The sequence below is a fragment of the Cuculus canorus genome, chromosome 12, assembly GCF_017976375.1.
Source record: "Cuculus canorus isolate bCucCan1 chromosome 12, bCucCan1.pri, whole genome shotgun sequence".
Taxonomy (NCBI): Eukaryota; Metazoa; Chordata; class Aves; order Cuculiformes; family Cuculidae; genus Cuculus; species Cuculus canorus.
The window spans coordinates 8,173,122-8,200,887 of record NC_071412.1 but is presented as its reverse complement, the minus strand read 5'-3'; the positions used below and the strand labels follow the sequence as shown (position 1 = coordinate 8,200,887).

The 27,766-nt window shown below is 52.7% G+C and overlaps 3 protein-coding genes and 1 non-coding gene across 6 annotated transcripts in view; 2 read left to right on the top strand and 2 right to left on the bottom strand.

The window, feature by feature from the left end:
• FANCI (FA complementation group I) overlaps positions 1 to 9,702 on the top strand; it is a 37,532-nt gene extending 27,830 nt beyond the window's left edge. For 2 of the 3 annotated variants that reach the window (XM_054078063.1, XM_054078061.1), the window contains exons 23-37: positions 220 to 399; positions 1,686 to 1,849; positions 2,263 to 2,339; positions 2,783 to 2,899; positions 3,651 to 3,702; positions 4,297 to 4,424; positions 4,556 to 4,624; positions 4,754 to 4,841; positions 5,149 to 5,333; positions 5,965 to 6,021; positions 6,100 to 6,159; positions 6,881 to 6,967; positions 8,052 to 8,147; positions 8,678 to 8,803; positions 9,565 to 9,702. In XM_054078063.1, the coding sequence (XP_053934038.1) occupies positions 220 to 399; positions 1,686 to 1,849; positions 2,263 to 2,339; positions 2,783 to 2,899; positions 3,651 to 3,702; positions 4,297 to 4,424; positions 4,556 to 4,624; positions 4,754 to 4,841; positions 5,149 to 5,333; positions 5,965 to 6,021; positions 6,100 to 6,159; positions 6,881 to 6,967; positions 8,052 to 8,147; positions 8,678 to 8,803; positions 9,565 to 9,630 (1,552 nt within the window). In that variant the 3' untranslated portion in view covers positions 9,631 to 9,702. The remainder of the gene's footprint in view (positions 1 to 219; positions 400 to 1,685; positions 1,850 to 2,262; positions 2,340 to 2,782; positions 2,900 to 3,650; positions 3,703 to 4,296; positions 4,425 to 4,555; positions 4,625 to 4,753; positions 4,842 to 5,148; positions 5,334 to 5,964; positions 6,022 to 6,099; positions 6,160 to 6,880; positions 6,968 to 8,051; positions 8,148 to 8,677; positions 8,804 to 9,564) is intronic. The other variant, XM_054078062.1, reaches the window with a different exon arrangement.
• Positions 1 to 23,801, bottom strand: part of MFGE8 (milk fat globule EGF and factor V/VIII domain containing) — a 115,514-nt gene extending 91,713 nt beyond the window's left edge. Inside the window, exon 1 of the mRNA XM_054078069.1 lies at positions 23,798 to 23,801. The gene's annotated coding sequence lies outside the window, so the exon portion shown is untranslated. The remainder of the gene's footprint in view (positions 1 to 23,797) is intronic.
• POLG (DNA polymerase gamma, catalytic subunit) lies at positions 8,857 to 21,668 on the bottom strand. Its single transcript, XM_009561396.2, has 23 exons — positions 21,569 to 21,668; positions 19,817 to 20,448; positions 19,296 to 19,491; positions 18,715 to 18,882; positions 18,338 to 18,484; positions 18,052 to 18,131; positions 17,400 to 17,582; positions 17,114 to 17,268; positions 16,816 to 16,939; positions 16,521 to 16,745; positions 16,283 to 16,403; positions 16,028 to 16,099; positions 15,793 to 15,915; positions 15,386 to 15,546; positions 15,214 to 15,267; positions 14,999 to 15,116; positions 14,411 to 14,546; positions 13,478 to 13,724; positions 13,269 to 13,391; positions 12,839 to 13,010; positions 12,363 to 12,571; positions 11,147 to 11,307; positions 8,857 to 10,060 (listed from the first exon to the last, which is right to left on the bottom strand). The coding sequence occupies exons 2-23, from the start codon at positions 20,398 to 20,400 to the stop codon at positions 9,999 to 10,001; spliced, it is 3,621 nt and encodes a 1,206-aa protein (XP_009559691.2). The 5' UTR covers positions 20,401 to 20,448; positions 21,569 to 21,668; the 3' UTR covers positions 8,857 to 9,998.
• On the top strand, positions 21,781 to 21,853 carry TRNAR-UCG (transfer RNA arginine (anticodon UCG)). Its single transcript has one exon. It is a non-coding gene; the product is annotated as a tRNA-Arg (tRNA).
• Positions 23,802 to 27,766: the final 3,965 nt, after the last annotated feature.

Sequence of the window (27,766 nt, the reverse complement as noted above, 5' to 3'; positions counted from 1 at the left end):
GACATCTGTTGTGAACATGTCTTTTAGTATGTTTGGAGAGGCTGGTAGAATTATTCTCTGAGTGTTCGCTACAAGCTACAAAAACAAAGGGTCTCTTCCACCCTGAATTCAGCTAGCGATTTTATTTGTAAGTGCATATTTAGATTTTGAATCTCATAGGCCCTCCCTATGCTTTTTCAGTGCATCCTCAGTTCTCTGACAGTGCCCTTGATTCTTCAGGGACAATGCCCAGAGCCACGAGGAGAGCCTGGCAGTTCTGCGTTCCAGCACTGAGTTCCTGCGCTATGCTGTCAGTGTAGCTCTGCAGAAGGTGCAGCAGCTGGAGGAGACAGGACAAACTGATGGACCAGATGGACAAAATCCTGAGAAAATGTTTCAGAACCTCTGCAAAATCACGCGGTGAGTCACTGTGGCCCATGAAGATGTCAGCCCTAAAAAGCAGCAATGCATTTTGGGGATTTTTGATTCTCAGGTAGGGATTTGAAACAAGAATGCAGTCTATAACTCTTTCAAATGGTTATTATTACTGGGCTGAGATCATTGCCTTTCTTTGCTCCTGAGAAATCAAGTGGAAGCACTACAGTTTCTGTGCTGGAGTGAGTGATACAGCTCTAATAACAATACTTGGCCTGGAAGAGCCAAATGCCATCAAACTCTGATTTTCAGCCTCTTTCTGACTTCTGGTTCATTGCTTATTGTCACAGAGGAAGCAGCATGGTTACAGGCTGGATTCTTGAGGCCTCTGGGATGCAATGAAGTTAAAATTCACTTTTAGCTACAGTATAAAACAGATGTAAGAGGAAGACAAGCTTTAGAAAACATCTGTTTAGAACTTTTGCAAGTCCTTTGGAAAATCCAAGAATGTTAAGAATCTAAATGTCTTGATATCTGGGTCATGTCTGCATGGGGTCTTTTCAGATCCCAGTCAGCAGACAGCACAAAATGCAAATTACCCTTGCCATGAATAATGCCCGTTTTGTGTCTCGCCCCAAATAGAGACTGGTTTTGTTGCAGTCATTAGGACTACATGTGAGCCACAGGTTTTGTGTGATTGGACATTGAAATAGAACAAGATCATCTGTGCAGGCAACAGAACTAATGAGAAGAAAGGAGAGGGAACAAAAAGGGGAAGAAGTACACTTAGGGGAGCAGGAAAAAGATGTTTGCCTACAAACAGAAAAACCTCCTTTGGGCCAAACAATTTTGCTGTCTTCAAAGATTTTTCACTTTGCTTTGCCTGCCTTTACCTTTCTGATTTTATTTATATAAAGCCATATAAAGATATCTGACATTTCACAGATTCAGCTGCCAAGAGACAAGTTCTTTTTGTCACTGACAGATTTGACACCCAGTGGTCAGTGTTCAGGTAGTCTGAGATGGAAGGAAATCCGGGTGGAAGAAATGAGTGTATAAAGATGGACTTGAAATGTGATCAGAAGGTCTCTTGGCATCTGGAAAGAATTAAATTATTTAGCTGTGCAGGCAGAATGCAATAGCTATTTTGCTGACATTGATACAAAATCTTCTTAAAAATGGATCTCTTCTCCCTCCACTTCCCTATAGGAAAGAGACCTTCCAATTTAGTTATATTAAAAATATGATACTAAGAATAGACTCTGTTATTAGCCCTATTCTAGTTTTTGCACTGTGCACTGTGTGATGTTAACTTCTCTCCTATGCTCTAGGGTTCTGCTTTGGAGATACACTTCAATTCCCACTGTTGTTGAAGAGTCAGGGAAGAAGAAGGGCAAAAGCATCTCACTTCTGTGCTTGGAAGGTTTGCTGCGGATCTTCAACACAGTGCAGCAGCTGTACACTGCCAGGATCCCTCAGTTTCTACAAGCCCTGGGTAGGTTCATGGTGCAATTACACTCTGGTTTCTAGCCTCTGTCTTCCAGCCCCTGTGTGGGCATTTAGGGACCCAATGTCCTTTATCCATAACTAGGGAGATGTCTGGTCTTTCTCTCTCAGTAAAAAGGTGGGCTTAGTAGCACTGGTTTTCATACCAGAGGCAAGTTCCAGAGATATCTTTGCTTGTTTTTTATAGCACTCTCAGTCCATCAGCAGAGGTTAGTTGAGGTCTGATATAGCTTTTGTCTATTTGAAGTTTGTCTTTAACACATTTTTGTGCTCACCACAGTTTTGCAGTTTGTGTTCCTCCTCTAGCTGTGAGCAGTTGCAGTCTTTCCCACTTTCGTAAATAAATCCTGTATTCTGTTCTTGGCATTTAGCTTTTTTTCTGCACCTCTCTGTCTCTGGCAGATATTTCTGATGGTGACGCAGGAGAAACGGATATTAATGTCACAGAGAAAGCTGCCTTCCAGATCCGACAGTTTCAGGTGGGTACCACTGTGTGCTGCAAGTGTTCCAAAACACTGGTAATTCTGGCAGAAAATGCTGCTAGCTCTCTGTTGCTTGACCACAGGATTGAGTATGTGATAGCAACAGTGGCACTGATTCACTAACAGTTCAGAAAAGTTTCTGATCCCTAAGGAAAGCTTCAGGATGCTGGATCAAATTGCACATGTATTTACAGAGCTATAGGTCCTTCAGCGCAGCATAAACTTCCTGGACTATTGTAAAATTCACATTGTTGGCCTCTATGTAGGCAATCATAACAAAAAACATTCGTTGCCCTTCAGAAGTGTCCTCTTTTTATTTTCTTTGTCATTCTCTTTGTTGCCAGTTGTTTTATCTGCTGCAGTTTCTGGTTATTTGCTTCTTATAATGGCCCTGCAATAAGCAGGCACACTCAGGGACTCTCTTTCCTTCCCGTGATCAGAGGTCCCTGGTGAACCAGTTCAGCAGTTCTGAAGATGACTTCAACTCCAAGGAAATGCAGTCACTCATCACAATTCTCTCTACTTTGTCCAAACTCCTGGATCCAGCCTCTCAGCAGGTACTTCACACCCTTCATGGGCTGGCAGGAATGGGTGTCATAGCCATAGGTGGGGGAAGAAGGTTATCAGAGTGGATTGACATTTGAGGGCTCTGACATATTTGCATGATCTGCCTTCTGCTGCAGACCGCACCATGTCAAAGTGACAGTTATGTTGCATTGGCATCTTCCCATCACACGCCTGCAAGGACAGTTAAGAACAAGTTGTCTTCCCACTCTACTCCTTCACGTTCTGATCCTGTCTTTGGGTACCTGGAGTCTGAACAATTTCCTCTCCTGAGCAAGGATTCCAAATGGAGCCTTGCTCTAGTATGGCTTCCACATAGGAATAGAGCCAGAAAAGGCCAGCAGACTTGTGACTGCTCCAAACTGGCCAAGCGCCTAATTCCTTCCATGCAAGGAGACATTTTCTAAAGTGGACTAGAGGTGCCGCATTATTACAAGCTAAGGATTGCACTTAATGTGTGCTGGAAGTCTAGAGGTGTCATTTACCTTAAATTAAATGGAGCTGTTACTCTGTCCAAGGGAATGTACAGCCATTCCTCTGTCCTGGATCTCAGCTCTTCACTTGTTAGTAGGTTAAGTGTCCCTTGTGGAATTTCACATAGCATGGCTGAGTGCCTTTCTGCCAAAGGGGACTCTGCTGGTCTCCCTTTGCTGTTTTTTGGGGGGACATTTTTTTCATTATTATTATTAGTTTTGTGCTTTGAATTCTGTTTCAAATCTGTAATATCTTTTCTCCCATACGTAGTTCCTTCAATTCCTGACTTGGACAGTGAAAATTTGCAAAGAAAATGCTCTTGGTAAGTAAGCTTTTGGGGAGCGTGTTAAGATGCAATGTGGCAGGTCTGATATTAGACTCTTAGATGCTCCGCCACTGTCTGACCTGGTTTTACCTCGTTACAGATATTTTCAGGTCCCATTCTGTGGCAGATTGCCTTGACGTTGTTGTTATTAGCACAGATATTAGGGAAGAAACTCGATCTCTATAAATACTGGCATTGCTGAAGAAGAAGCCACTTAGTTGACTTTTCTCCGTGGTTATTTAGCACATCTATTGCTCAAATCTGGATTTATAGTCTGGAAAGATTACTCTTGCCAGAGTTTGTATTGTGTTTCCTCAGTGCTTCTGGTCATCATTTCTCCATAAGCCGAGGGCTCCAGTATGCTGTACTTTCCCTTGCAGTATTATATGTGATACCTGATGTTATAAACTCTGCTTTTGAAACTGCAGTATTTTCATGGGATTCTCATCTACTGTGTATCATTTCTGGGAATACAGACAGTTAAATCCATACTGAATCTGAGACTTTCTCTCACTGGATGTCTGATGTTCCTAAATAGCTAGGGGAGCTCTGCACCTGGTAATGTGTTGTTTTCTTTTCCCTTTCCCACAGAGGATATCACTTGCTGCAAGGGTTTGTTGTCTCTGCTCTTCAGTCTCCATGTTCAGTACAAAAGTCCTGTCAGTCTGCTGCGTGAACTTGCACAAGACATCCATGCTTGCCTGGGAGACATAGACCAGGTATGATGCAGAAACCACCTAACTCTTCATCACTTAAGTGCTGCCAGGGTAGAAGTGAGTGCACCTCTGGTGCAAACTGTGACAGCAGCTAAAGTTTTACTCACCAGAATTTGTTTCTCTCCTCCAACCAGGATGTCGAATTGGAGAGTCAGTCCCATTTCGCCATAGTGAATGCTAAGACTGCAGCCCCTACTGTCTGTGTGAGTCAAAACAGCATGGATGGAACAACCTGTAGTGTCCAGGGCTATTCTGCTACAAGTGGCTTTGTAGATTCCAGTTGTGCCAAACTCCTCAAAAAAACTGTTTTGTTATTGGTGTTTCTGTCTTAGCTGCTGGTTCTGGGTCAGGCTGATAAGGTCCTTGAAGAGGTGGATTGGCTTATCAAGAAACTTGCCAGTCTGCGATCAGACACATCAGGTAATAACAGTGGCCCACTTCTTGCTGTTACACCTTTGTCAAAAACAGATGAAGATAGAGAGTGAAAAAATACTTTTGGATTTTGAGGTAGCATCATCTGAGAGAAGGTTAAACTCTCCCTTGGGCTGGTTCCACATGAACGATGTAAGATACAATGTGTTGTCAGAAAATCCCTCCAAGTAGTTATTTTCCCTTTGCCACACTGGTGCTTTGTGCATCAGACACAAAGCTAGTCTTCCACGCCTCCCACCTGCATAACTGTATTCATTAGACACAGTTTCACTGGGTATTCATCTCTTTCCTTCAGAAGACTCTTCTCAGGTGCCAAACCAAACCCAGGCTCTGGAGAAAGGTATAATTCTGCAGCTGGGAACTCTGCTGACAGTTTATCATGAGCTGGTACAGACAGCACTCCCTGCAGGGAGCTGTGTGGACACGCTGCTGAGAAGTCTCAGCAAGACATACGCAATTCTCACCTCCCTCATCAAACATGTGAGTGCTACTCTGCTGACAGTGGGCTGACTGGGATCTAAAGTCTTTTTCCCTATCTCCTACAGCAAGCTCACAGTGACCCCTGGCAGCAGCTATGCTCAAGACTGGGTTGTTGATCTCTTGCAGGAGCCACGTCCTTATTCTGTTGGCTTTCATGCCCTCAATTTTGTGACTTTTCTGCAGTGGTGATAGTTGTACCAGTGGAGATAAAGGCAAGCTTGTCTCCAGCTCCATTTGGCTGTGTGTGGCTTGGAGTGGCTCTTTCCAGTGTGTCTTGCAGGTTCCCCTGTACACAGTTGTGCACTACAATGAACAACTCTAGCTATGTTCTCACAGTGCTCAGCAATCCTGCCCTTGCCACTCGTTCCCATTTAAGGCATCGGACTTGGGGGAAACGCCCTGAAAACAGGCCAGTAGAGCTAGTTCGAGACAGGGTGCTGAGTACTCCAGAGCTCTCTCACAGCTCTGGAATGCAGACATGGCATTTGGGATATAGCAAGCCACTGAGAAGGATAGTTCTCCTGCCCTCTCCACTGTGCTACTGGATGAGCTGCTTTGAACCCTGCCTGGAAGTACAGAGAGCAAGATGGGAACAGCATGCCTACAAGAAACTCTTATGTTTTCCTTGCAGTATATCCAAGCTTGCCGTAGCACCTCAAATACGATTCCAGGAAGGCTAGAAAAGCTGGTGAGTGTGAACAAATTCCTGGAGGAAATGGCTCATTGCCTTGAGTTGGGAGGAACAACAACCTCTGTTTCTTTGCAGGTGAAGCTCTCGGGTTCCCATTTGACCCCACAGTGTTACTCATTCATTACTTATGTACAGGTAAGGCCTAAATTAACTGTGGCAAAATCACAGTCAGTCTGTCTGATGCTGAGTGGTGTATCAGGTGCAGTTCATAGGCACCTTTGGGGACTATCAATCTTGACATGACTTGAGTTTCTTATAGTTTAAGCTTTACTATGTCAAATAATAGTGTAAGACATTTCAGCACCATTGGGACTGAGCATGCTGATTTCTACTTGAGCACAGAAGGAAGAGCATTTGGGGAGCTGGTTTTCAATTGGTTTTCTTTCCCCTCTGTTCATGTGGATTTTTTGGGATGAGATTAATACGGCTGTTAACCACAATAGCAAATAAAGGTCAACAACACTGCAGAAATCACAGCGTAAAGTAATGTGGGTGCCAAAGACTGCAGTGCCAAAGATGGGATTTAGCTATTTGAAGAGGAATTAAATGCTTGAGTGAGGACCGCAGGAACTGTAGAACAGAGATGGCATAGTGGGGAAGGGGTAGTGGTGGGCAGAGCTACAGCTCCTCGCATTTTCTCACACATACATATTTCTGAATGTACAAATTATAAAATGAGTTTTTCTTTCCATCTTTTTTTTTTAAATTACCATCAATTCCATCGTTGTATCACTGCCTTTCTGTCATCTAGCTTGTAATGCTGTTAGCTGGCCAGAGCAAAGACTTCTCTGGCCTTACTTGGCTGGCTTTTCTTCCCTGCTTACCCTCTAACACGTCTTTTGGCATCCTCCTTCAGAACATACACAGTGAGAGCTTAAGCTTTGCTGAAGAGAAGAAAAAGAAGAAGAAAGAGGATGAAGCTGCTGCAGTCTCCACAGTCATGGTAAGATTGACTCGCTCTCTTTTAGAACCTGGGCTGTGTTTGAGCTTGGGATCATATCTCAAGGCTTGTGTTACCTGGTGGCTTCTTGCAGATCACCAATGACAAACTGTTATTTGGGCCTTTAAGTAAAAATCAAATTTATTCTACCTTAGCTCAGAGAAAAGTCTAAAAAAACCCAAACTAACAAAAATAAAAACCAACAAAATGCCACTGTCACTAAATGCAGCCTAAAAGCTTATAGACGTGCAGCAAAGATAAAGTATAGATAGTCTGTCTTGTCTGGTATTTTATCATTTGTGGTAAGCAATGAAATTGCAGAAATGGGCTAAGTTATTGGAACCATACTCTTTAAGTGTGACTTGTTTTTATCAGTACATTTAAAGATAGTGGATTCTACTAAAGTAATGCAGTTGAGAATGACTGGCTGATTTGGCTGGGAGCAAGTGAGCAGACTGGCAGGTTCCTGACCTTTTATGTCCTCTGCTTGTGCTCCCAGCCAGCGTTTCCTCCGTCTTTTTGGATGTCCCAGACATTCCTGTGATGTTAAGGATTTAAAAGCCACAAACACACTCTCCTTTGCTGTGCCCTGAGTGTGTGGAAATGGGCTGAAATGCTGCATGTCCTTTTGTGACTTTATCAGCATGGGAAACAAACATCAGCAGTGTCAAATAAGCAGGGCAAAAATGTGGTGAAAGAGCAGTGTGCTCACTGCCAGGAAGGCACAGGCTTGAGATGCCTCTGCAGAGCTGGAGCAGAAAAAGTTTTGCTGTGATGGGGCTGTGGACTGCCCACATAGTACGAAACAATATACAGGAGAGCTTCACTGCAGAACCATTGCGGGACTCCATTTAAAACCAGTATCAAAGCTGGCATGACTGGAATTGAGTGAGTTTACCAAAGACTCTTTTCTAAACTGGAAGGTCGTCTTCATGTCATGCTGTCCTTGTCTTTTGGGGGAACTAAGCTGCTGATAGGGGTACTACCCTCCTGCCGTAGCTGGGATGCTCGTTAATGATGAGAGTACAAGGGCATCTTCGGGTTATTCACTTCTAAATCTGACCTTTCATCTTCCTCTGCATTTCAGGCTAAGGTGCTTCGGGACACCAAGCCAATCCCAAATCTGATTTTTGCAATAGAGCAATATGAGAAGTTCCTTATCCATCTCTCCAAGAAATCAAAGGTAACACAAAGCAGAACTCTGTGGTGACCTGAATTCAGTGGAACAGTGGCATGGTAGAGGGCTGCTGCTGCTCAAATTAGGAAATTGTACAGACCATGCCCCTCTTTCAGCCTTTGCCCAAGGCCCTGGCCGAACTCTACTGAATTGCTGTCACAGTGACACTGCAGGTGTCAACTGCTGTCCCTAAACACGCTGTGGGTTTTCTGGCTGAGCAGGAACTTACATGCCCAATGCCAGCTTTTCTTATCCCACTCCCCTACTTTGTTTCAGAAGCAGGAGAGAAGTATGCTATGATTAGGTAGGTTCTACATAAGAGTAACCAACAATCATTGGCTTTTGGAAAACGTAAGTGGGCCAGTGGACTGCATGGAGGCAGGTTCTTGTTCACCTACCTTTTGCTTCAGTCCTGCATCGTTACTGTGATGGACTCAGTCCCAGTGCTGTGGAAAGGATAAAACGGGGAAGAAATCTAAACTAAGATCCTAATGGTGTAATGTCCTCTCCCTCTGTTTTCATCTTGGTTGCTGCAGGTGAACTTGATGCAATATATGAAGCTAAGCACTTCCCGGGACTTCCGCATCAACGCATCCATGCTAGACAGCGTGTTACAGGAACATAACACAGAGGATGCCGAAAATGAGCCAGACAACAACCAGGTCAGAACTCATTTAGCTGCTTTTACTGACAAGTTTTCTCCTCTTCTGAGGCCAGCTGTATTTGTGAGTTATGCAGGTGTATGTGAAATCAGGACAGTTTGTCTTCCCTGGGTTACCTCTCACTTTAATGCCACCCTGATGCAAAGAAGTGAGCAGTTTGTCTGGGTAACTTACCCTACACTCCAGCCCTCTGCCTTTAGTGACCTTTATTTCCAAGCACCAATTGCCTGTATCTCTGGTCTTAGAGAAGTGAGGATGCTCTTAAGACCTTCTTCTCAGCAAGCAGAGCCGTCTATCGGCCTTACCCCTGAGGACCTACTAGCTGGCTGAGATCAGAGCTTTGCAGCATGCTGCAAAGTCATTTTGCAGCCACGTTAACTTTTGTGGACAAACAGCTGGTAGGGAAAACTGTGCAAAGCATCATTCTCCCCTGGTGAACTGTGCTGGTGAAGGTACTGCAACCTGTACTGGATTAAAAAAATAAACAATTTCCTTTGCTGATTGTCCAGGTTTTTATTGGTGCTTCTGTCCATGTTTTCCTGAGTGTTTCAACATATCAAAACCCAGTACAGACCGTCCCTGTCCTGTGCCATGGATAACCTGTGATCTAACCTGAGTCCCATATTCAGGTCATTTTGTTAGGGAGGGAAAAGCCAAATCCTGTTCTGCACATCTGGTTTCTTGCTTTAGGTAAACATTCCCTAGACTAATCACATAAAACCGACCACAGTGTTCTGCTACTCTCTCCCTCCCCTCTACAGAGCAGCACAGCAGAGCAGACAGATGAGAACCAGGAACCCAAAAAGAAGAGACGGCGAAAAACATAAAGCTGAGGTCGCTGCTGCTGCTGCTGCCTCCTCCCTCCTCGCCTTGGTCTTGGAGAATGGCATGCATGGAGGCAATGGTTTGTTGTTTCTCTTGCCAAATACTTCTGACTTCTTCCTTTGTGTCCACTGGGCGTGCAAGCAGCTACTCAAGCCCACAGTCTCAGGTTTTACAGCTGGCTGCTGCCCTCGGAAGTGCCTCTGCTATTTGAAAGTGCTGCTATCAAAATCTTTTGCCCTAGGAACATCCCTTCTTATAGCAAAAAGGAAAGGGAGTGACCAGGATCAGTCCCTGCCAAATGATCTCCTTCTGAAAGGACAGACAGGCTCTGGCACACTCTCTGGACAATTGTCATTCTGGCACTCTAGCGTCATTTCTTCTCCAGCGAACCTTTGGTTATTTCAATTATCTGATATATATCCAGTGCTTCTCCTAGAAGACAATGGGACAATCAGTTCCCCCTGTTCTGCAGTATGCTCAGGGACTTTGTAACATAAGACAGTGACGGTCATGATTTGCTTTAGCTCAGAGCGTGTCGCACAAAAAGCCCTAAATTTATTCAAACTTTGGTTTCATGTAGTAGTGTGAACGCAGGAACTGGCACCAGGAGGAAGCTGGAACCACGAGCTCTTCTGCATCAGCGTTGATGCTTGCTGCGTGTGCAGCTCCTGCGAAGCTGTTGCATTTTGCTGTTATGCTTTGCTGACACATTTTGCTGACCCTGAATCTATGCACCTGTTTAATTCGCCTCATTCTTGGTGAGAAGTGCCCTTTTTGCCCATAAAACACAAATCCTGTTCCTAAAAGCACCCTTTGCGTGTAAGATTCCCAATAAAGGAATATGTCCAGCAACTGAGAGGAAAAATCTCCTTATGTGGGAAAACACTGCCGCACATTGAGGAGGAGCTGTTTAAAGCAGCTCTCAGCCAAGAGTTAAATGTTTGCTTGCAGCAGTTAAGAGGGTGACATTGAGTGCAGACAGGGAGACTGCAGGCCTTGGGATTGTTGGGGTGGAACACAGCAATACCCAGGCAGTTCTCCAAACAGAGCTGCACTGGGCTAAGGGAGAGTGGGGAGAGACGGAAAGCACTGAAGGCTGAAAAAGGTTGGGTTTGGAGGGCAAAATACACAAGGTCATTGAGGTACCTTGTTTCAGAGAGGGAAAAATTCAGTCTTGGGCTGTGTTAAATATGAACAGGGAGGGGCTGCTCTCCTTTTGAGGGGCGCAAAGCAAATGTGCGTGTGGGATAACAGAGCCGGGCCTGGCTCACCTCTGTCAGAAATATGGGGAAGCAGCAGCACGAGCTACTCAAGGACTGTAAAAAGAAAGAGAAGTGGAAGGGGGCTAGCAGCAGGGTGACTGCTGCCCTGGGTCAGGAAGCAAGGGGCTGAGGAGGTGCCTCTGCTGTACAGAGGAGTCCTCATGGAAGGGCTGCTCAGGCCAAGTGCTCTGCCTAAACTGGGGAGGCTTGAGCAGAGGGGATGGCGGGGGGGTTACCTCTCATGGACACTGCTCACCTTGTGGGATGCCATATTTCTTCTCCATCCCACTTGGATTTGATGGTGTCACACAGTTCATGGTCACCTCTTTCCTTAAGCACTGGTCAATATCCACTGCACTGAAGAAAGCCACCGACTGTGGCAGATCCTGGAGGCCCAGTTTGTAGGCAAACATGCACCTGGAAGAACAAGAGATGAGATAAGATGGTGCTACACATCACCTTTAGCTCTGATCAGCCACCACCACACAGAACAACAGCCAGTCACCACTAGCAGGTTACTCTGCACCCCTGTCATTCAGCAGGTGGGACACAAGGTGCTTTTTAAGTGCTGGGTACCAGGAGGGTCAAGTATCGCTGAAGTGGACGTGGGTGGAACAGAGTACACTGAGCCTCCTCAGAAGAAAGGAAGGACCTGGCCCTTTGCTGCTGGCTAATCCTCCCAGGCAGAGCAGATGCTGGATTTTCCCAGCAGGAAGCCCTGTGCTTGCAGGAGTCGGCACAAAGCCACAAGCACCAGGGTGTCTGCCCATGCTGCGCCTGCCCCACCGGCACAGAAAGGCTGTTGCTGTATCCGAGAAAAGAGCTCAGCTTTGGCCGGTTCCCTTACAACCAAATACCCCACAGTGCCAGGAAGGAGATTTGCAAAGCTGGCTGTGTCGAAGCCGTATCTGAGGGAGCCCCCTGAGGTCAGCAGCTTCCTAGACTGAGCTTAACCTTTCATGGGGCAGGGAGGCAGCAAAACACCCCACGCCGTGGAAGGGGCAACAGCGCTGGTGCCTGCACAGAGCCAACAAGCTGTGCCTCTTGTACCCTCAAGGCAGCAGGGAGATGAGGGATGGGGGCAGTTGCAGGCTCCCGGCTGCTCATTCAAGTCAAAGGGCTGCTGTCACACAACGGCCACAGACTTGAAGAGAACAGGAGGCAATGTACTCGCCTCCCAGCAGGGCAGAATGATTGGCCCTGTCTCTGTAGGAGCCAAAAGCTGACAATATCCCCCTCTTGCCAGCAGATTATCCCTAGAAATCAAAGCCGAACCCTATTTATAGCCACTCAAGTCATACGTAAATGAACTGCAATCACCACCACTGCCAGCTTCCTTTGAGCAGAAGAGCACTTCTCAAAGGCAACTCCTGTGCCACCCACTCCCACACACACCCCTTTAGGCCTGCTCTGTCCCACCTCAAAAATGCTGCTGCTCATCCCCCAGAGACACCACAGCCATCACATCTCACCGTGTGAGGAGGTTGGTGATCTGCAGAGCCAGGGCTGCCCGGTAGCGATCCTGCTGCTGGACCAGGTAGCGCACCTCATCGTGGATGCTGATACAGAAGCGCCCATTGATGTCAAACTCCTCAAAAAGCCACTTCATGGCAACCAGCATGAGGTGCAGGTAATCAACGGCTGAGCTCTGCACCACCCAGTTCACTCTGCTGGTCAGAAACTGGTGAAAGGAAACAGACAGATGCTAGAAGAGCACTGAATCCAGGGCCTGGTCCTGATGCAGGAGAGCTCCTGGGAGAAGTCTGTTAAATTCAGGGTTGTTGGGTTTCCTTGATGGCACGCAGATAAAGAAAAGGGGCAACAGGTTTCCTGCATGGCTCCAAGAGCCTCCTGGGCCTCCAGCATCCAGGAAGAGTTGAGTGAGGTTGCCATTTTGGAGAAGACAAGCAAAGCTGAGAGCTCTGCAAGCACAGAGCCCTGTCCATACCTCCCCCTTGGCCACGGCAGGCTCCAGCGCCCTGCTGATGCGACAGCCCAGCACCGGGGTCTGTGGGGTTGGGGATAAGGCGATGCTCTCCAGCTTGTTGAACATTTCGGACTCGGTGCCTCCAGCCCACACTCGGTGCCCCACCACATCCCACTTCTTCTTCCTTCGGGACCTGGTGGGGCAGATGGGAGGTTTGTTGGAAGTGTGGGACAAGGCTGCAAGCCCCACTCAAGAGCCTCGAATGGTTTGGAGCGGCCAGATGACCCCTGCAGCCTCCTGCTACTAATTGCCCACTGAGAAAGTCTGGGAGTCCCGTGGGCGCAGGGAGGGAGAATGAGGACCATCCAGCCCCATCTCCCTTACCTGCCTGCAGCTCCCTCCACCGCACACCTCAATGCCACCAGAGCCACGCAGGGTTGGAGCAACTCACCTTTTCGTGGCTTCTCTCTGGAGCCGCTGGACATCCTGGGCAGACACCAATCCATCCTCCGCCCTGTCCACTGCCAGGTCCAGCTGCCTCACCAGCCATTCGCCCTCCTCAGAGAGACGAAATCTGGAAAGGAGAGAAACCCAGGTCCCACAGCACACCACAGTCATCCCCACCCTGCTCCCCCCTCCACCTCCCCAGGCAGCACTCACCTCCGGACGCCCTTGGTGACCGCGTACATCTGCTGAGCCTTCTCACGTGCCTGCTGCTGCGTCAGCCGATGGTTGAACTGCATCAGCAGCCGCTCGGCAAAGGGCTGCCCGGCCCCGTAGATGCGCCCGTAGTTGAAGACTTTGGCGTGCTCCCGGCTGATGCCCACCGTGGCGGCTGTCTTGCTGTGCAGGTCTGTCGCGTTGCTTTTCTTCCCCTGCAGAGTCATCCAACCAAAGGCTGTGCAGCCTGCCAGGAGGAGAGCAGGGGTTTCACACCAAACAGGACCAGGCTCGGGGGAGGTTAAGTGACAGGGCATGATAAACCGGCCCAGAGCAATGTGGGTGACCCACAGATGATTCCCATCGCATGGCTATGCGTCCTCTTCAATCTAGAACTTCTCACGTTGCTATTACAGTGCGATTGTGCTGTGCTATTCTTGATTTAAGAAAGAGGCAGTGAGAAAGTAGCTGGGGCCAAAGACTCTGCCTTTTGGGGGTGATGCAAGTTGTTTGTTCAGTGGTACAAGAGCTAAGCCCCTCGCAGCAATGGTGGGGAGACATCACCCACTGCATGGAGACCCCGATTGCTGGGACAGCCTCTCCAAATCCTTGCTGTGAGAAAAACAGCCTCCCACCAGCGACTGCAGATGTGGATGATGATAAAGAAGCAGTTCGTAATGGATCTTTTTTAATCACTACACTTATTCTCTTGCAGTAATGATTAGACGTATTGCCTTTAAAAGCTGTCACTGTTAACTTGTTGATCACTATTAATCATTTACCTTTCTTGCTGTAATAAGCTGAGTAAAACTTGATTTCACAGAGTATTTGAGAGTCTGGGCTTTTACGCTGATGGCTAACAGCCCTGTGGCAAAACAGAGGTCACTCTACTTCCCAGCAAACCCCATCCCCTGCGGCACAGCCCCAGCTCACCGTGCATGCCGGCAAAGTGTGCCTCGCCGAGGATGGCAGCTATCCAGAGTTCCTGTGAATCCACATCTGCGCCCACCAGAGAGTAGCCAGGTGGCACCTGGACCATGGCTTTCAGCTCACTGCCCACCCGGTCGGCCTGCGGGACACGATGCCCAGCTCAGCACAAGCCCTGCACCTCCCTCTTCTCCTCAGCAGCATGGGAGCAGCCTTTCTCCTGCAGCTGCGGCACAACAGCACAGGGCTGCCCATGCCATGCCCTAAATTCTGCTCTGAAAGTCAAAACCAAGTTTAATGCACACGTGGGGCATCGCTCACCTGGTCAATCCCCATATGCTCTTCCAGCATGGAAGAAGAAAAGCTTGGGGAAGGCAAGAAACAAGTGCTTCAGTGTTTTCTTCTCCTCTCACCAAATGTTGAAGCTCAGGAGCCTCTGATGACCCCTTCCCCTCTCCCAAAGTCAAACCAAACATCAGCAAGGGCCCCAGCACCAGCCTCAACTCCTACTTCCATCCCAGGCCGCTCCCACCAGTCCAAAACACACAGAGAATGCCTCAAAACATCCCTGCAAGGACCCGAGCGTGGCCATACCCGGGCGTTGCTGGCTGTCAGCCAGGTGGGCTCCACTGCCCGACGGGTGATGGTGCCCGCGGTCACCACCTGCGGCAGGATGGCTCCGTAATCTTCCTCCTCATTATAGTCGGGGTGCCTGGGACAGAGGTGAGGGTGAGCATCATCTTGCGAGAGCCTTTCCAGAGTGACACAGAGGGGATCATGGTCACAGCTAAGGCCGTTCCTCCCCACACCTGGTCACCACACGAGGTAGATCTCCTTTCTTCAGCCACACCACCATCTGAGAACTGAGGGGACACACGACAGGTGAGATGCTGAGCCCCTCACATCCACAGAATCTCCCGCAGCTGTGACGCAGCCTCCACCCGCAGGGATATCACGATTCAACAGAAGGCAGCTGCTCACCTGATCCGCTTGTGAGCATTCCTCCAAAATGAGATCATTTTGTTAATCTCGAGGGCTCTAGTCCCGTGCGTGCGGCCCACAGCAGCACGCAGGGTGCCATCCTCCATCTGGGGCAGGAAATCCTTGGCAAAAGGGCTTCCCACGTTGTTATCATTCCCATCCTTTAGCAACAAAAGAGGTGCTGGGGATCAGCATGCTACTGCTCAACATCGATAAAGCTCTGTGTATTCTGCCCCAGCTAGAGATGTCTTTTCACCACCCTATCCCTTGGGACAAGATCCCGGGGTCCCAGGAGCGCTGCAGCACAGGGGTGGCAGGCAGGGTGTGCAGCAGGACAAGGGGAGCTGGGACACAGAGTGGCCAGGATGCCTAAAGGAAACCCACCCCCCCAGGATCACCCAACTTACCTTGTGAGGCATCTTGAAGAACCAGCACCCAGGGACGTTGACATCATTGTAGGGACCATTGCCGTGGTGGTACGAGGGCTGGCTCCTCGCCTCCGCCACCTCACACAGCTCCTCCATCTCCTCCTGTGACCAGCCATGTGAGGGGATGCCAGAAACCCCCTTGGCACGGCAGGAGGGGGAAACCAAGGGAATAAGGACCAATTTGCCACCCCATCCTAGAGAAAACCCCCTCTACCTGCACCAGGCTCTGGTCTGCTCTGCCCATTTTATCCTCCACGTCCACTTCTAGCTGGCTCAGCTCTTCCACCTGCAGCAGAGAGGGACCGCAGCCAGGTCAAACACCAGTTCTCCGGTGGTTTAATACTTGTTGAAAAAAACTTCTTAGTTCCAGCCCTAGAAGCCATGCACAGGGCTGGTTTTTACATGCACATGGGAATAAGCCCAGCCCCACACTTCCCTCCACCAAAAGATCTGCCATCCTTTCCTTTACCTTCTGCCATATCGTGCTGTCATCCATCGCCAGCAGCTCGCCCTCCACGGCGGATTCCAGCCCCGGGGGCTGTTCCTTGCCTCTCTCCAGGCAGTGCTGCCTGTACAGGGACTCGATCACCCTGGCAGGGAGAGGGCAGGGCTCACGCACCCACAGCGGGGACCAAGGCTCCTGGGCAGGGTCCTAGGGTGCTCCCCAACACAGCCCCCAACTCAGTACCTTGCTACAACCCCCTCACCTGTGCGGGCAGGGAGGGCCCCCCAACTCCAAGGGGTCTGCTGGCAAATTGTCCTGCCTGCCTGGTACCAGGTAGCCCCAGCCGTGCTTCTCCGAGTAATGGAGGGGAAATCCATCCCAGGCAAGGCGCATCAGCTTCGGGGTTACCCTCATCTGCAGGCTGATGAGGCTGGGTCCTGGCACCCACTCCTCCTCCTCCAGGCGCGGGCACAGCTTGCGGTACCAGCTGCAGAACAGCAGGGATGGGTCAAGAGAGCACAGGGCAAGAACTGGGGATACCAGGGTCCTCAGCTCACCCCGGGTGGCCTGGCAGGTGCTGGAGTCTCTTGGGTTGCAGCACGACCGTCTCCTTCAGACGCTCCAGGCAGACTCGGCTTGCAGAGGCTTTCAGCTCCTCATCCTCGCTGGGGGGGCCGGAGTCTGGTGGGGCACAGAGAACTGGCTGGCAAGTAGCCTTGCCATGTGCCCCAGCCCAGGGATGCAGGCCAGCGATGCTTCACTCGCCAGTGCCAATAACCCACGGCTCTTCATCTGGGCACTCGCAGGAGGACATCCCTTGAGCATCCCTCATCCCCAGGGACCACCCACACTAACCTTCCTGCCACTCCTCCGTGGACCTGTCCGCATCCACTGCCACCACTTTGCTGTTCCTGTCCTGATCCTTCTTCTTCTTCTTCCCTGGGTTCTTCTTCTGCTTAAACTCCTGCGTGTCCCACTCAAGATCCCACAACCAGGGGTCATCCTTGTACCTGTCAACACACTGCTGTCACACCAGGCCTTTGCTCCCCCCCCCAGCACCTGCCCACCGCCCCCAGGGGCCACCCAGGACCTGGCCTTCATCCTGCAAGCAGCAGGATCTGCACCCCCTGCCCACGGGTACCTGTCCTCGTGCAGCAGCTGGCAGGCATCGTTGGCCAGGTTCATCAGGGACTTCTTCATCTCCTTCTGCAGCTCCTCGTAGATGCCCTGAGCATCATCCAAGTACCTCTTCCAGTTCCCATTGACTGGCAGGTAGGACACTCCCATCTCCAGCATCCCTGCAAATGTCACAGGGTGGGGACACCTACAGCCAGAAGCAGTGAGGAGTTAGATGTCTGCTGGGGGGATTTTGCCCTGAAAGCACCAGACTACAACAGCCACAAGTGAGTCTTTACCTAGAGTTCCCCAGTCCCACAGAGCTCTCTATGCTCTTCCCCTCAACCTGTAAAGACTCCTGTATCTTCTCCCTGCCTTGCACATAAATCACTGCTCTGAAAGCAACCCTGTGCAGTATCCCCAAGTACCACTTCAACTGCTTCATTAAATCTGCTTGCCTCCATCAGCCATGCTGTGCTGCCATTTATTCCTCCTTGCATGCAGAGGGGTGGGCTGAGGTCCCTCCTGAAATGGGCTTCAGGGCTCTCCAAACCTCCCACTGCCACCCAGGGACGAGAGGAGCTGCATTCCACCCCCAGAGGGACTACAGTCTTCCCCACCGCCAGCCAAGACCACAGCCCCTTGGCCAACACCGGCCATAGCTTGGCAGTTCTCACCTCTCCATGAAGAGTGGCAGCTGCTCCTGAAACACCTCATGGGTAGCCTGGACATCACGGGCACAGTACGACATCAGGTCCTGGGGGCAGAGGCAGGTGAGGGCAGGCAAAGCAGTCATCCCTCTGCCAGTGCGGAACAAGGCACACGGGCTGCGAGAGGACGGGGCATGACACAGCCCCACACACACCCAAACATTTCGCCAGAAAGGGCAGCAAAACAAAAACCACCCCAGCAACTGCTCCTGCCCCACTCCAATCCCCGGCTGATCAGGCTGACTGCCCGCACCTGGAAGTGATTCCTGATGTCCACCATGGTCCCTTTCACAAAGATCTCCCGTGCCTCCTTCTCCAGCGGCTCCCCTCCAACATACAGCGCGTGCACGTCCGCCAGGTTGTTGATGCTGCTGACGTGCACCCAGTCCCACGAAGTGACCTGCAAACAACGCAGAGTCAGACAGTGCGGGACAAGGACTGGCCATGGCTGAGATCAGAAGGGGCAAAGGATGCCACTGCTCCATTTTAAACCAAGGCTAGGTCATCTGGAAAGCACTGGGAGAGATTCACTAAGCAGAGCCACTCCAACAGGTCCTGCTCTGTCAAGTACAGGATCAAACGGTGCCCTGCCACCAACACCACTGCCGGTGGCTCAGCTCCCTTACTCACAGCTGGCCCCTCCATTTGGCTGCGTGTTTTCTTGATGTGCTGCTTGACCTGCTGCAGTCCCTTCCTCTTGCCATGCTTGGCAGCCATCCAGAGGCTGCGCTGGAAGCCTGTCAGCCCCGAGATGGCCATGTGCATGCTCATGGTGTCCAAGAAACGCACACGGGAACCCTAGGACACATCAGAAGAGAGAGAGAGGAGAGGTGGTTTGGGTTGTGCTGAAGCTAGAACATGCTGTCAAATGTCCTGCAGCTGCCAGCAAGCACATCCCTGCATTACAGAGCTGCAAGTCCTCTGCTTGGGACGCCTTTGTCAAGGCAAAGCTTTGCCTCCTGGCTCCTGAAAGCCAACAGCATCCCCAGTGCATGGTCCCAGTGGCAACCCTGCAGCAACCTGAAGCGGTCCAAGTGTATCTTCCTCTAAAGGGATCCAATCTCAATCCATTCTGCGGGACAAGGCGAGCACAACTGTGGGGTACCCGTGCAGAACAGCACCTTCCAAAATAACTCTGGCAAGCCAGCACCAACATCTATCCGGGTAATGAACCACAACTGCCAGCAGAAGATCGTGGTGCTGCAGATTACCTGGATGAGATACTGCTCCTTGATGAATGCCCGGTCAAAGGCCACATTGTGCCCTACCACCACTCTCTCTGGCCAGTCCTGCTTGCCAGCACAGCTGGCTCCTGCCGGGCTCTCCAGGGGAATGAGGTCAGCCAGGGTGAGGTGGTTGGACCAGGAATACCGCTGCTCCAGCAGCCGCTTGCTGCACCACGAGTACCTGCAGAGGACACGGGCATCCCATAGCCTTAAAAAATAAAGTAGCAGTTCCCACAACCCAAAGTACCCACTGTGTCATGGGGTGCTGAGCAGAATCCCACCTGTGGGACAGAGGTGACCAACCCCAGGGAGCACTGCGCTTAGTCTCCAGGGCACCCAGCTCACATCCCCCAGCAACACTTCAGGCTTTGCTGCGTTTTCACCACAAACCAGCAATGGTTTGCAGGAAGAAGCTCCACTTAGGAGCACCATCATCCTTCCCAAAGCTGTTTCCCCCCTACCATGATGGGCAGGACCTCAGCAACCCAGCCAGCACCACACCTCACCAGGCGTGCGGTGAGACAGCCACGGCCAGCGTCGGGCAGTGGCCATCAGCCACGCAAACCTCCACGTCGAACACCACCGCCCGTTCCTCGGGGAAGTCAACAGCTTCCATTCGGCCGTCGGGGCCGTAGCGAGTCCAGCCAAGCTGCCATGCCCACTCCGCGGGCACAGGGGGCAGCTCACACTGCAGCAGCTCGTTGGCCGCCTCCAGGTAGGGCAAGCTCTGCTTCTGCGCCAGGAGGCGAAAATGCTCATCGATGTTGTCCCCGTACATGCGGGGCAGCTGCAGGTCCACGTCGGGCAGTGTGGATGTCTCCTTGCCCCACAAGTCGTGGCGCTGCAGGTGTTCCACGCTCCTCTGGATCTCCGCTGCCGAGTGGTGTACTTGGGCCCCCCGGAAGATCTGCTCATGGAGGGTCCTGGACAGCATCTGGATGTTGAGGGGGTTCATGCGCCTCTGGTTGTTGGCAGGCTCCTGGCTCGGGTTCTCTGGCAGCGGGCGGCTGGCGGAGGAGCTGGAGGTGCATCGTCGGGGCTTGGCTGCAGCGCAGCCCCTCACCGATCCCCTCCAGAGCGCGCGCCTCATCTCCCCCGCTCTGGGGATGCACCTTCAGCACGGGCTGCTCCCCAGGAGCTGCAGAGAGAGAGCAAACAGTGAGGAAGAGCTTGGCACCACTTGTTCAGCTCCACAGCAGGGCAGGCCTGGCCACTGCTGCCCAAGTGGTGCCAGGGAGTAGGCTGGGAATGCACTCCCACAAAGGAATGCAACCCCCTCGCTGCCCTGCGCAGCCTCCCATAAGCGCATATACTCCTCCACAGCCGTGCGCCCCCCTAGACACCCATGCACATCCCCTGGTAGCCATGCACGCCCCACACACCCCCTTATGCACTCACGCGTCCCGACATGCAGCCACACACACATCCCCGCAGCCGTGCACCTCTCAGACACTCATGCACTCCCTTATGCACCGTGTACCCTGCTATGCAGCTGTGCACACATCCCCGCAGCCGTGCACCCCCTCATACACCTGTGTGCACCCCCACGCACCCCCTTCGCCGCCATGCACGTCCCATATACCCATGCACACCCTTGTACATCCTTGCACCCCCTATACAGCTGGGCACACCTCCCCACAGCTGTGCAACCCTCCACACACCCTCGCACCCCTCCATACACCTGTGTGCACCCCCTATGCACCCGTTTACCCCCCATACACCTGGATACATCCCCAATGCACCTATGCATCCCCCCTCACAGACATGCACACCCCATACACCTGTGCACCCCCTCATACACTCCTGCACCCCCATGCAGCCGTGCACTCCCTATACAGCCGTGCACATCTCCTCAGTCGTGCACCTCCCGTACACCTATGTGCACCCCTATGCACCTGTGTGCCCCCCTCATACACCTTTGCACCTTCTACACACCCCTGCATCCCCTATGCAGCCGTGCACACCTCTGTGCACCCGTGCACCCCCCCACACCTGTGTGCACCCCCATACACACCCGTGCACCCCATACGCACCCATGCACCCCCCTATACAACTGTGTGCACCCCATACACACCCGTGCACCCCCCATACACCCCTGCACCTCTTATGCACTCCTGCACTCCCTATGCAACTGTGCACCCCCCTACGCAGCCGCGGACACCTCCCCGCACCCTTACACCCCAGTACACCTGCGTGCACCCCTTATGCACCCCTCCACTCCCCATTCACCCCTACCCCCCCACGCCCCGCGCTCCGACCCGCTCACGCCGCGCGCCGCTCCCGCCAAGGCCGAGGGCAGATCCACCGCGGGCGCCCGGGGGAGCTTCCGGCTGCGCTGACGTCCCGTCCCGTTCCTCCCCCACTTCGCAGCAATGTGGTGCGTCCGGTTCCTCCCCCACGTCGCAGCAAGCGTGGTGCACTCCGCCCGTCGTGCTCAGAAGAGGACGCGCGGTGGATCCGCGTAAGAGGCGGCCGCGTGGCCTAATGGATAAGGCGTCTGACTTCGGATCAGAAGATTGCAGGTTCGAGTCCTGCCGCGGTCGTGTAAGAACGGCGTAGTGGTGTTTTTTTCTTGCCGCCTCGTCCTTCAGGCCTCGGGGATACAGCTTCACCGAATGGGAGAGTTTTTGCTCCCGCTTTTAACCAGGCGGTGGAAAAATGCGTCGGGCGGCTGCTTCCGCCGAGCCCGAGGGCAGACGAATTGGTCTGAGGAGCTGGGTAGGGAGGAAAAAGGCGTGGAGAAGGGATGCATGGTGTTGCCCGGGTCCTGCAGCACATGGGTTCCATCCCACACTTGCTCCCCGTTTTTTGCTCCCTGCTTCCCATCACCTGCCCAAGCTCCTTGCTCCTCATCCCATCTCTCACTCCCTGCTCCCCATCCCCTGTTTACCAACCCATGCTCTCCATTTCCCACCCCTTCTCCTTGCTCCCTATCTCCTGTTCCCCACCTCCAGCTCCTCGTTCCCTGCTGCCCCACAGCCGCCCCTGTCTCCATTTCGGACGTTTATGGTAGCCCTTACAGCCCCTCGGCAGAGTTTAACAGGAGCCAGGGCACCTACTTGCACCCCAAAACCACCTTAAAGCTCTGAAGCCTCAAGGTTGGGTTGGAACAAGCGATGGGATGCAGGATTCCCTCGCCCAGCCCAGCCAGGGTGGTTGGTGCATGGCTGCACAGATGAGAGCTGGGCATGGGGGGCACGAGGGCACCAGGAGCCCTCACTGCTGGGGTGTGTGACACAGGTGGGGACAGCTCAGCAAGTAAGGAGGCTGGAGAGACCGAGGTGACCGTAGGGCGCAGGGAAGTGGCCACAGCATGCAAGGAAGGGGGTTTAGGGTGCAGAGGAATGGGGTGCACTGGCCTGGACAGCCATACCTTCTGCTGGTTAAAAAACCTGGCTGGATGGCCAGGCACAAAGAGTTCTGGTAAATATAGAGTTAAATCCAGCTGGAGGCCGGTCACAAGTGGCATTCCGCAGGGCTCAGCGCTGGGTCCAGTTCTGTTCAATGTCTTTATCAACAGTCTAGATGAGAGGATTGAGTGTGCCCTTACTAAATTCACGGGTGACACCAAACTGGTTGGAAATGTCAGTCTGCTGGAGAGTAGGGAGGCTCTACAGGGGGATCTGGGCAGGCTGGGTGGATGGGCTGAGGCCAGTGGGATGGAGTTTAACCAGGCCAAGTGTGGAGTCCTGCACTGGGGACACAACAACCCTGTGCGGCACTACAGGCTTGGGGGAGGGTGGCTGGAAAGCTGCTGGAGGAGAAGGACCTGGGGGTGTTGGTTGGCAGCGGCTGGAAGGAGCCAGCACTGGCCCAGTTGGCCAAGAAAGCCAATGGCATCTTGGCCTGTCAGACACAGCGTGGCCAGCAGGACCGGGGCAGACACTGTGCCCCTGGGCTCAGCGGTGGTGAGGCCATCCCTCGAATCCTCAGTTGAGTTTTGGGCCCCTCGTGGCAATAAGGACATTGAGGGGCTGGAGTGTGTCCAGAGGAGAGAACAGAGCTGGGAAAGGACATGAAGGGGCTGGAGAACAAGGATTACGAGGAGCAGCTGAGGGAACGAAGAATGTTTAACCTGGAGAGAAGGAGGCTGAAGGGAGACCTTATTATTGTCTACAACTACCTGAAAGGAGGTTGTAGCAAGGTGAGTGTTGGTCTCTTCTGCCATGACAGGTGATAGGATGAGAGGAAATGGCCTCAAGCTGTGCCAGAGCACGACCACCAGGAAAAAATTCTTCACTGAAAGGGTTATCAGGCACTGGGACAGCCCAGGGAGGTGGCTGAGTCCCCATCCCTGGAGGTATTTAAAGACGGATGGATGAAGTGCTTAGAAATATGGTTTAGTAGGGGACCGGCACGGTTGAACTTGGTGATCTCAAAGGTCTTTCCCAGCCTAGGGATCCATGGTTCCCTGGTTAAGGCAGTGAGGGCTCTCCTAGCCTGGAAGGTGCCTCGCGGCAGTGTCCGGCCCCGGGTGCAGCACCGCTCTCCGCCGCCAGGTGTCGCTGCGACCCCGCCTCCCGGCCGGTTCCCACGGGGCCGTCGGGGCGCGGGTCCCGCTCCGAGCCCGTCCCCTTCCGCGGGGGCACCGGGCACTGTCACCCCGCATCGCCCCTCCTGGCCTCTGCAGAGCTCCACACGCCGGCTGCACCCCCACAGCCCTGCACCCCCGAGGTCTCTGACCGCATCGCTCCCTCGCCTCCGGGGTTCAGGGCTGGGAGGGGGGGAACATGCTTTGCCCCCTCCTCTCCGAAAAGGCAGCACCGGCATGGGGATGGAAGGGTGAGGGGCGCACGCACACACCCCCGCGATGCTGTTTTCCGCAGCTTTAAATACATCTCGCTGCCCCCCAAAAACACGTGCTGCTTCCCCATCGTGGCATTCGGCGAGGGGGCAGCGCTTCACCCTGTTTCCCCCAGCAGCCGGAGGGCAGGATCAGGCCCCACGGCGGTTGCCAGTGCTCAACACCCTCTCCAAACCGGGACTTGATGTTTCCCGATCCTTAGGCAGGCGCGGTTGGAGCTGAGAGATGCGCGGGGTGCGGAACCGGCAGGGATGGAAGCACCGAGGTGCGGATGCTCTGGGTGGGAGGGAGGGAGGAAAGAGCCGTGAGCTGCTCTGGGGCGAAGAAGGGGAGGATTTGGGGACCCTGTGCTATGAGGTGGCTCTGGGGAAGGACCTGAGTGTGAGGGACTTGTGCTCCCCTCTGATGCATTATGTTAACGCCTATTCCGTCTCATTTGAGGGTCTTTATTTGAGGGTCTTTATTTGGGTCTTTATTTTGAGTCTTATTTGCGGTCTTTATTTAGGGTCTTATTTGGAGTCTCTACCTATTTTTACCGTGGTCGCAAAAAAAAAAAAAAAAAAAAAAAAAAAAAAAAAAAAAAAGAAAAAAACTCCAAAGCTGCCCCACAAAAAGAAAAAAAAGAAAAATAAAAAATAAATCCTTCTCCCCTCAAGCAGAAAAAAAAAATTAATTATCCCCGAAATTACTCTCCCCGCTTTCTTTCTGAACCCTCTCTGGCAGCAGCGCTACAGGAACGGTCGATGAGGAGCTTCGCTGCTTTGCCCGCAGGTGGGACAGGGCCGGGGCTGCCGCATCTCGCCGGGGTGCAGGGGGGGCTCGGCAAGGGAGGGCACCGCTATGAAAAAAAAATCACTGCCTTAAAAAAAAAAAAAGAAAAGAAAAAAGATGGAATTAAACCCCCAAATCCGCCGTTTCAGCAAGGCTGGTTGCAATGCGTGAGTCGGAATGGGGTGTGTAGGATCTTTTTTTCTTTTCCTCTAGGCTCTTTGTCTATCTGTCTGTATGTCTGTCTGTCCGGAAAGCACCTCCATCCCCTGTGCGCCCCGTCGGGGTCAGGCACCGGCGGTGGAAGACGCCACTTTCCCTCCCTCCCTCCCTGGAGACCCCTCTTCCCGCCTGGGGCTGGATGCTGTCGGTCGGATAATGGGGCGGTGGGACTTTGTTTAACCCCTTTGCCCCCGAGGCCAAGGGTCAAGAGCTTCCTCTTCCCCCGGGGCGCAGCGGAGAGGCCACCGGTCGCGCCGGGAGGGGGGGTGGAAGGCAGCCGCCACCCCCCTCGCCGCGGCCCTCCCGGCGTGGGACTCTGCAAACTCCATCATCCCTCGGCACTGGGAGCTGGAGGTGGCTCCGAGTGGGTGTTTTGGGGGAGCAGGGGGCGGCCAAACATTTCCCCGGGGCTTGGGGATGGGATGCGGAGAAGCGGCCCCTGCCCTCCAGCATCCCCCAGCTCTGCCTTTCCCTCCTGGCTGGAGGAAGATTGTTTTAACTGTGTGATGTTTGGAACGGGGTTTTAAATCCTCTCCGCAGGCAGAGGGATCTCAGCCGCCCCCCCGGGAGCCAAGAAACGGGAGAAACGGACAATTTTTATGGGTGACGTACGGGCTTACGTGGGAATCCGTGCCCAGCACCGCTCTTCCAGCGTTTCTCTCCTGAAATAACCTTTCTCTGCAGCTCGTACCCTTCCTTTTCCACTCGCACCCCCTTTTCCAAGCTGCGGGAGGGTGCGGAGAGGGAGGGGAGGAAAAGACAAAAGCAGCTCCCCACATCCCGTTATTTTCCTGCTCGGGCGAAGAATCCCGGAACTCCCAAACTGAGCGATGGAGAGGGCGAGCGGAGGCGGGCGGGACTGGGCTCCGAGGTGGAGATGTCAGGGGTGGGATGGAGAGGTGGGGGGAAGGACCTGGTTTTCGGGATGAAGGGAGAACCAGCAGAGGAGGGCGGCTGGCGGCACGGCGGGCACCCCAGGTAAGTCCCGCTCCTGCCCGGGCGACGCCGGCTCTGCGGGGTCTGCGTGTGCTTTGGGGGTGCAAAGGAGCTCGATCCCGAGGGCTACCAGCCCTGGGGCTACCCGCCCTGGGGCTACCCCACCCCTATCCCGGGCTGGGCTTCTGCGGGGCTGGGGCTGCTGCGGCGGTTGCGGCGGCTCCAGTGGAAATCTGTGCCGGTGATCCCGGCCCGGGATCTGCGGACAATCCTTCCCCCGAGCCGTGCCCGCTCCCTCGGGGCTGGGCCGGGGTCCCCCCGGCAGGAGCAGCCCCCGGAGCCCGCTCCCAGCCCCCGGGGCTCCTCCCGTGTGTGTCTCAATTCGCTCAGGCTTGACTTGGCAATAAGCTCTCTCAATAGGGTGACAATAGAGCCCCGGTGGGACTCGAACAAAGAATTTGAAAGTAGTTAAATTGCAGGACACGTTCATCTCCTGGGTGCTTGAATTAAAGAAAAAAAAAAAAAAAAGAAAGAGAGAAAAAAAAATCGGAGAAAAGAAAAAGCAGAGAGACTTTTCTTTGGGCTGGTGAGAAAATGCTCAGGGTAAAAGTTGGTTTGGCGTCTTCATTTCAGCGACAATGGAGCAAAGCTAATTCAATAGGAAACGCGGGGATTTTTTAATGAAAAGACCGCCAGGGTTACACCGAAGTTAAGCTCTTGTGAATTAATTATTAGGGCAAATAAACTGGGGAGGGGGGGAGCGCTCGGGAGGGAGCGTTGCAATTTCTTAATATTCTCCTTTTCGTGTTTAACGACAATGCCATTAGGTTTTCGACTCTGGGTAAGCAAAAGGATTTCTTACACTCCCCGGGAAGAGGAGAAGAAGCTTTTTTTTTTTTTTTTTTTTTTAATTGACGTTACTTAATTGCTTTTAAAATAAAATACTACGGAATTTGGCAACGAGCTCCTGTTTCTGCTGGCGGTGGCATTTGGGGTTATATTTCATTTCGTGGCAACTCACGGATGCAAAAAGGAAAAGAACGGGAGAATTTAAAAACACGAGTGTAAAAACACGAGTGTAAAGGCGAGGCGGCGTTTTCGGCTGTTGCAGATCTCTCGAGCTCCATCGGTTTATTCTTTCCTACATAGAAAACCTGTCTGGGGATCCCTGTGTCTCCATCGGGGCTGCGAGAGACTCCCCAGAGCCGCTCCGGGGCATCGGTGAAGTGAAACGGAGATAAAAAATAGAAGCCAGGTTACACGCAGGAAGGAAGAGGAGGAGAGGTCGGAAGCGGAGTAAAGGTGTGCCAGGAGGGTTTTGGGGGTTGGTAGGGATTGGGGGAGGGGGTAGAGGGCAATTTTTTGCGTTACTGCAAAGACTGCAGGCGAAGAGAGATGTGTGTAATGCTGTAAAGAAGACAGGGAAGATGGAAACGCAGAGGGAGCGGAGGAGCGAAGTGCAGGCGGTACCTGTCGTGCCCGCGTCCACTTCCAGCTCTCTGCGGCAGCCAGGGTGAAGCGGTCTCGGGGGCTCGGCCTGGCCCTCGGGGAGGAGGCGACACGGCTCGGCACGATTCGGCTCTGGTAGGGATCCCCACGTGCAGGGCCGGGGTCGCATCCCGGGGGCAGCCGGTGCCCTGGCTCTGCCCGACGGCTGCGGGCCGTGCCGAGCCGTGTCGAGCCGGTTCAGCACTTTGGACAGCGGGGCCGGGCCGAGCCGGGCCGG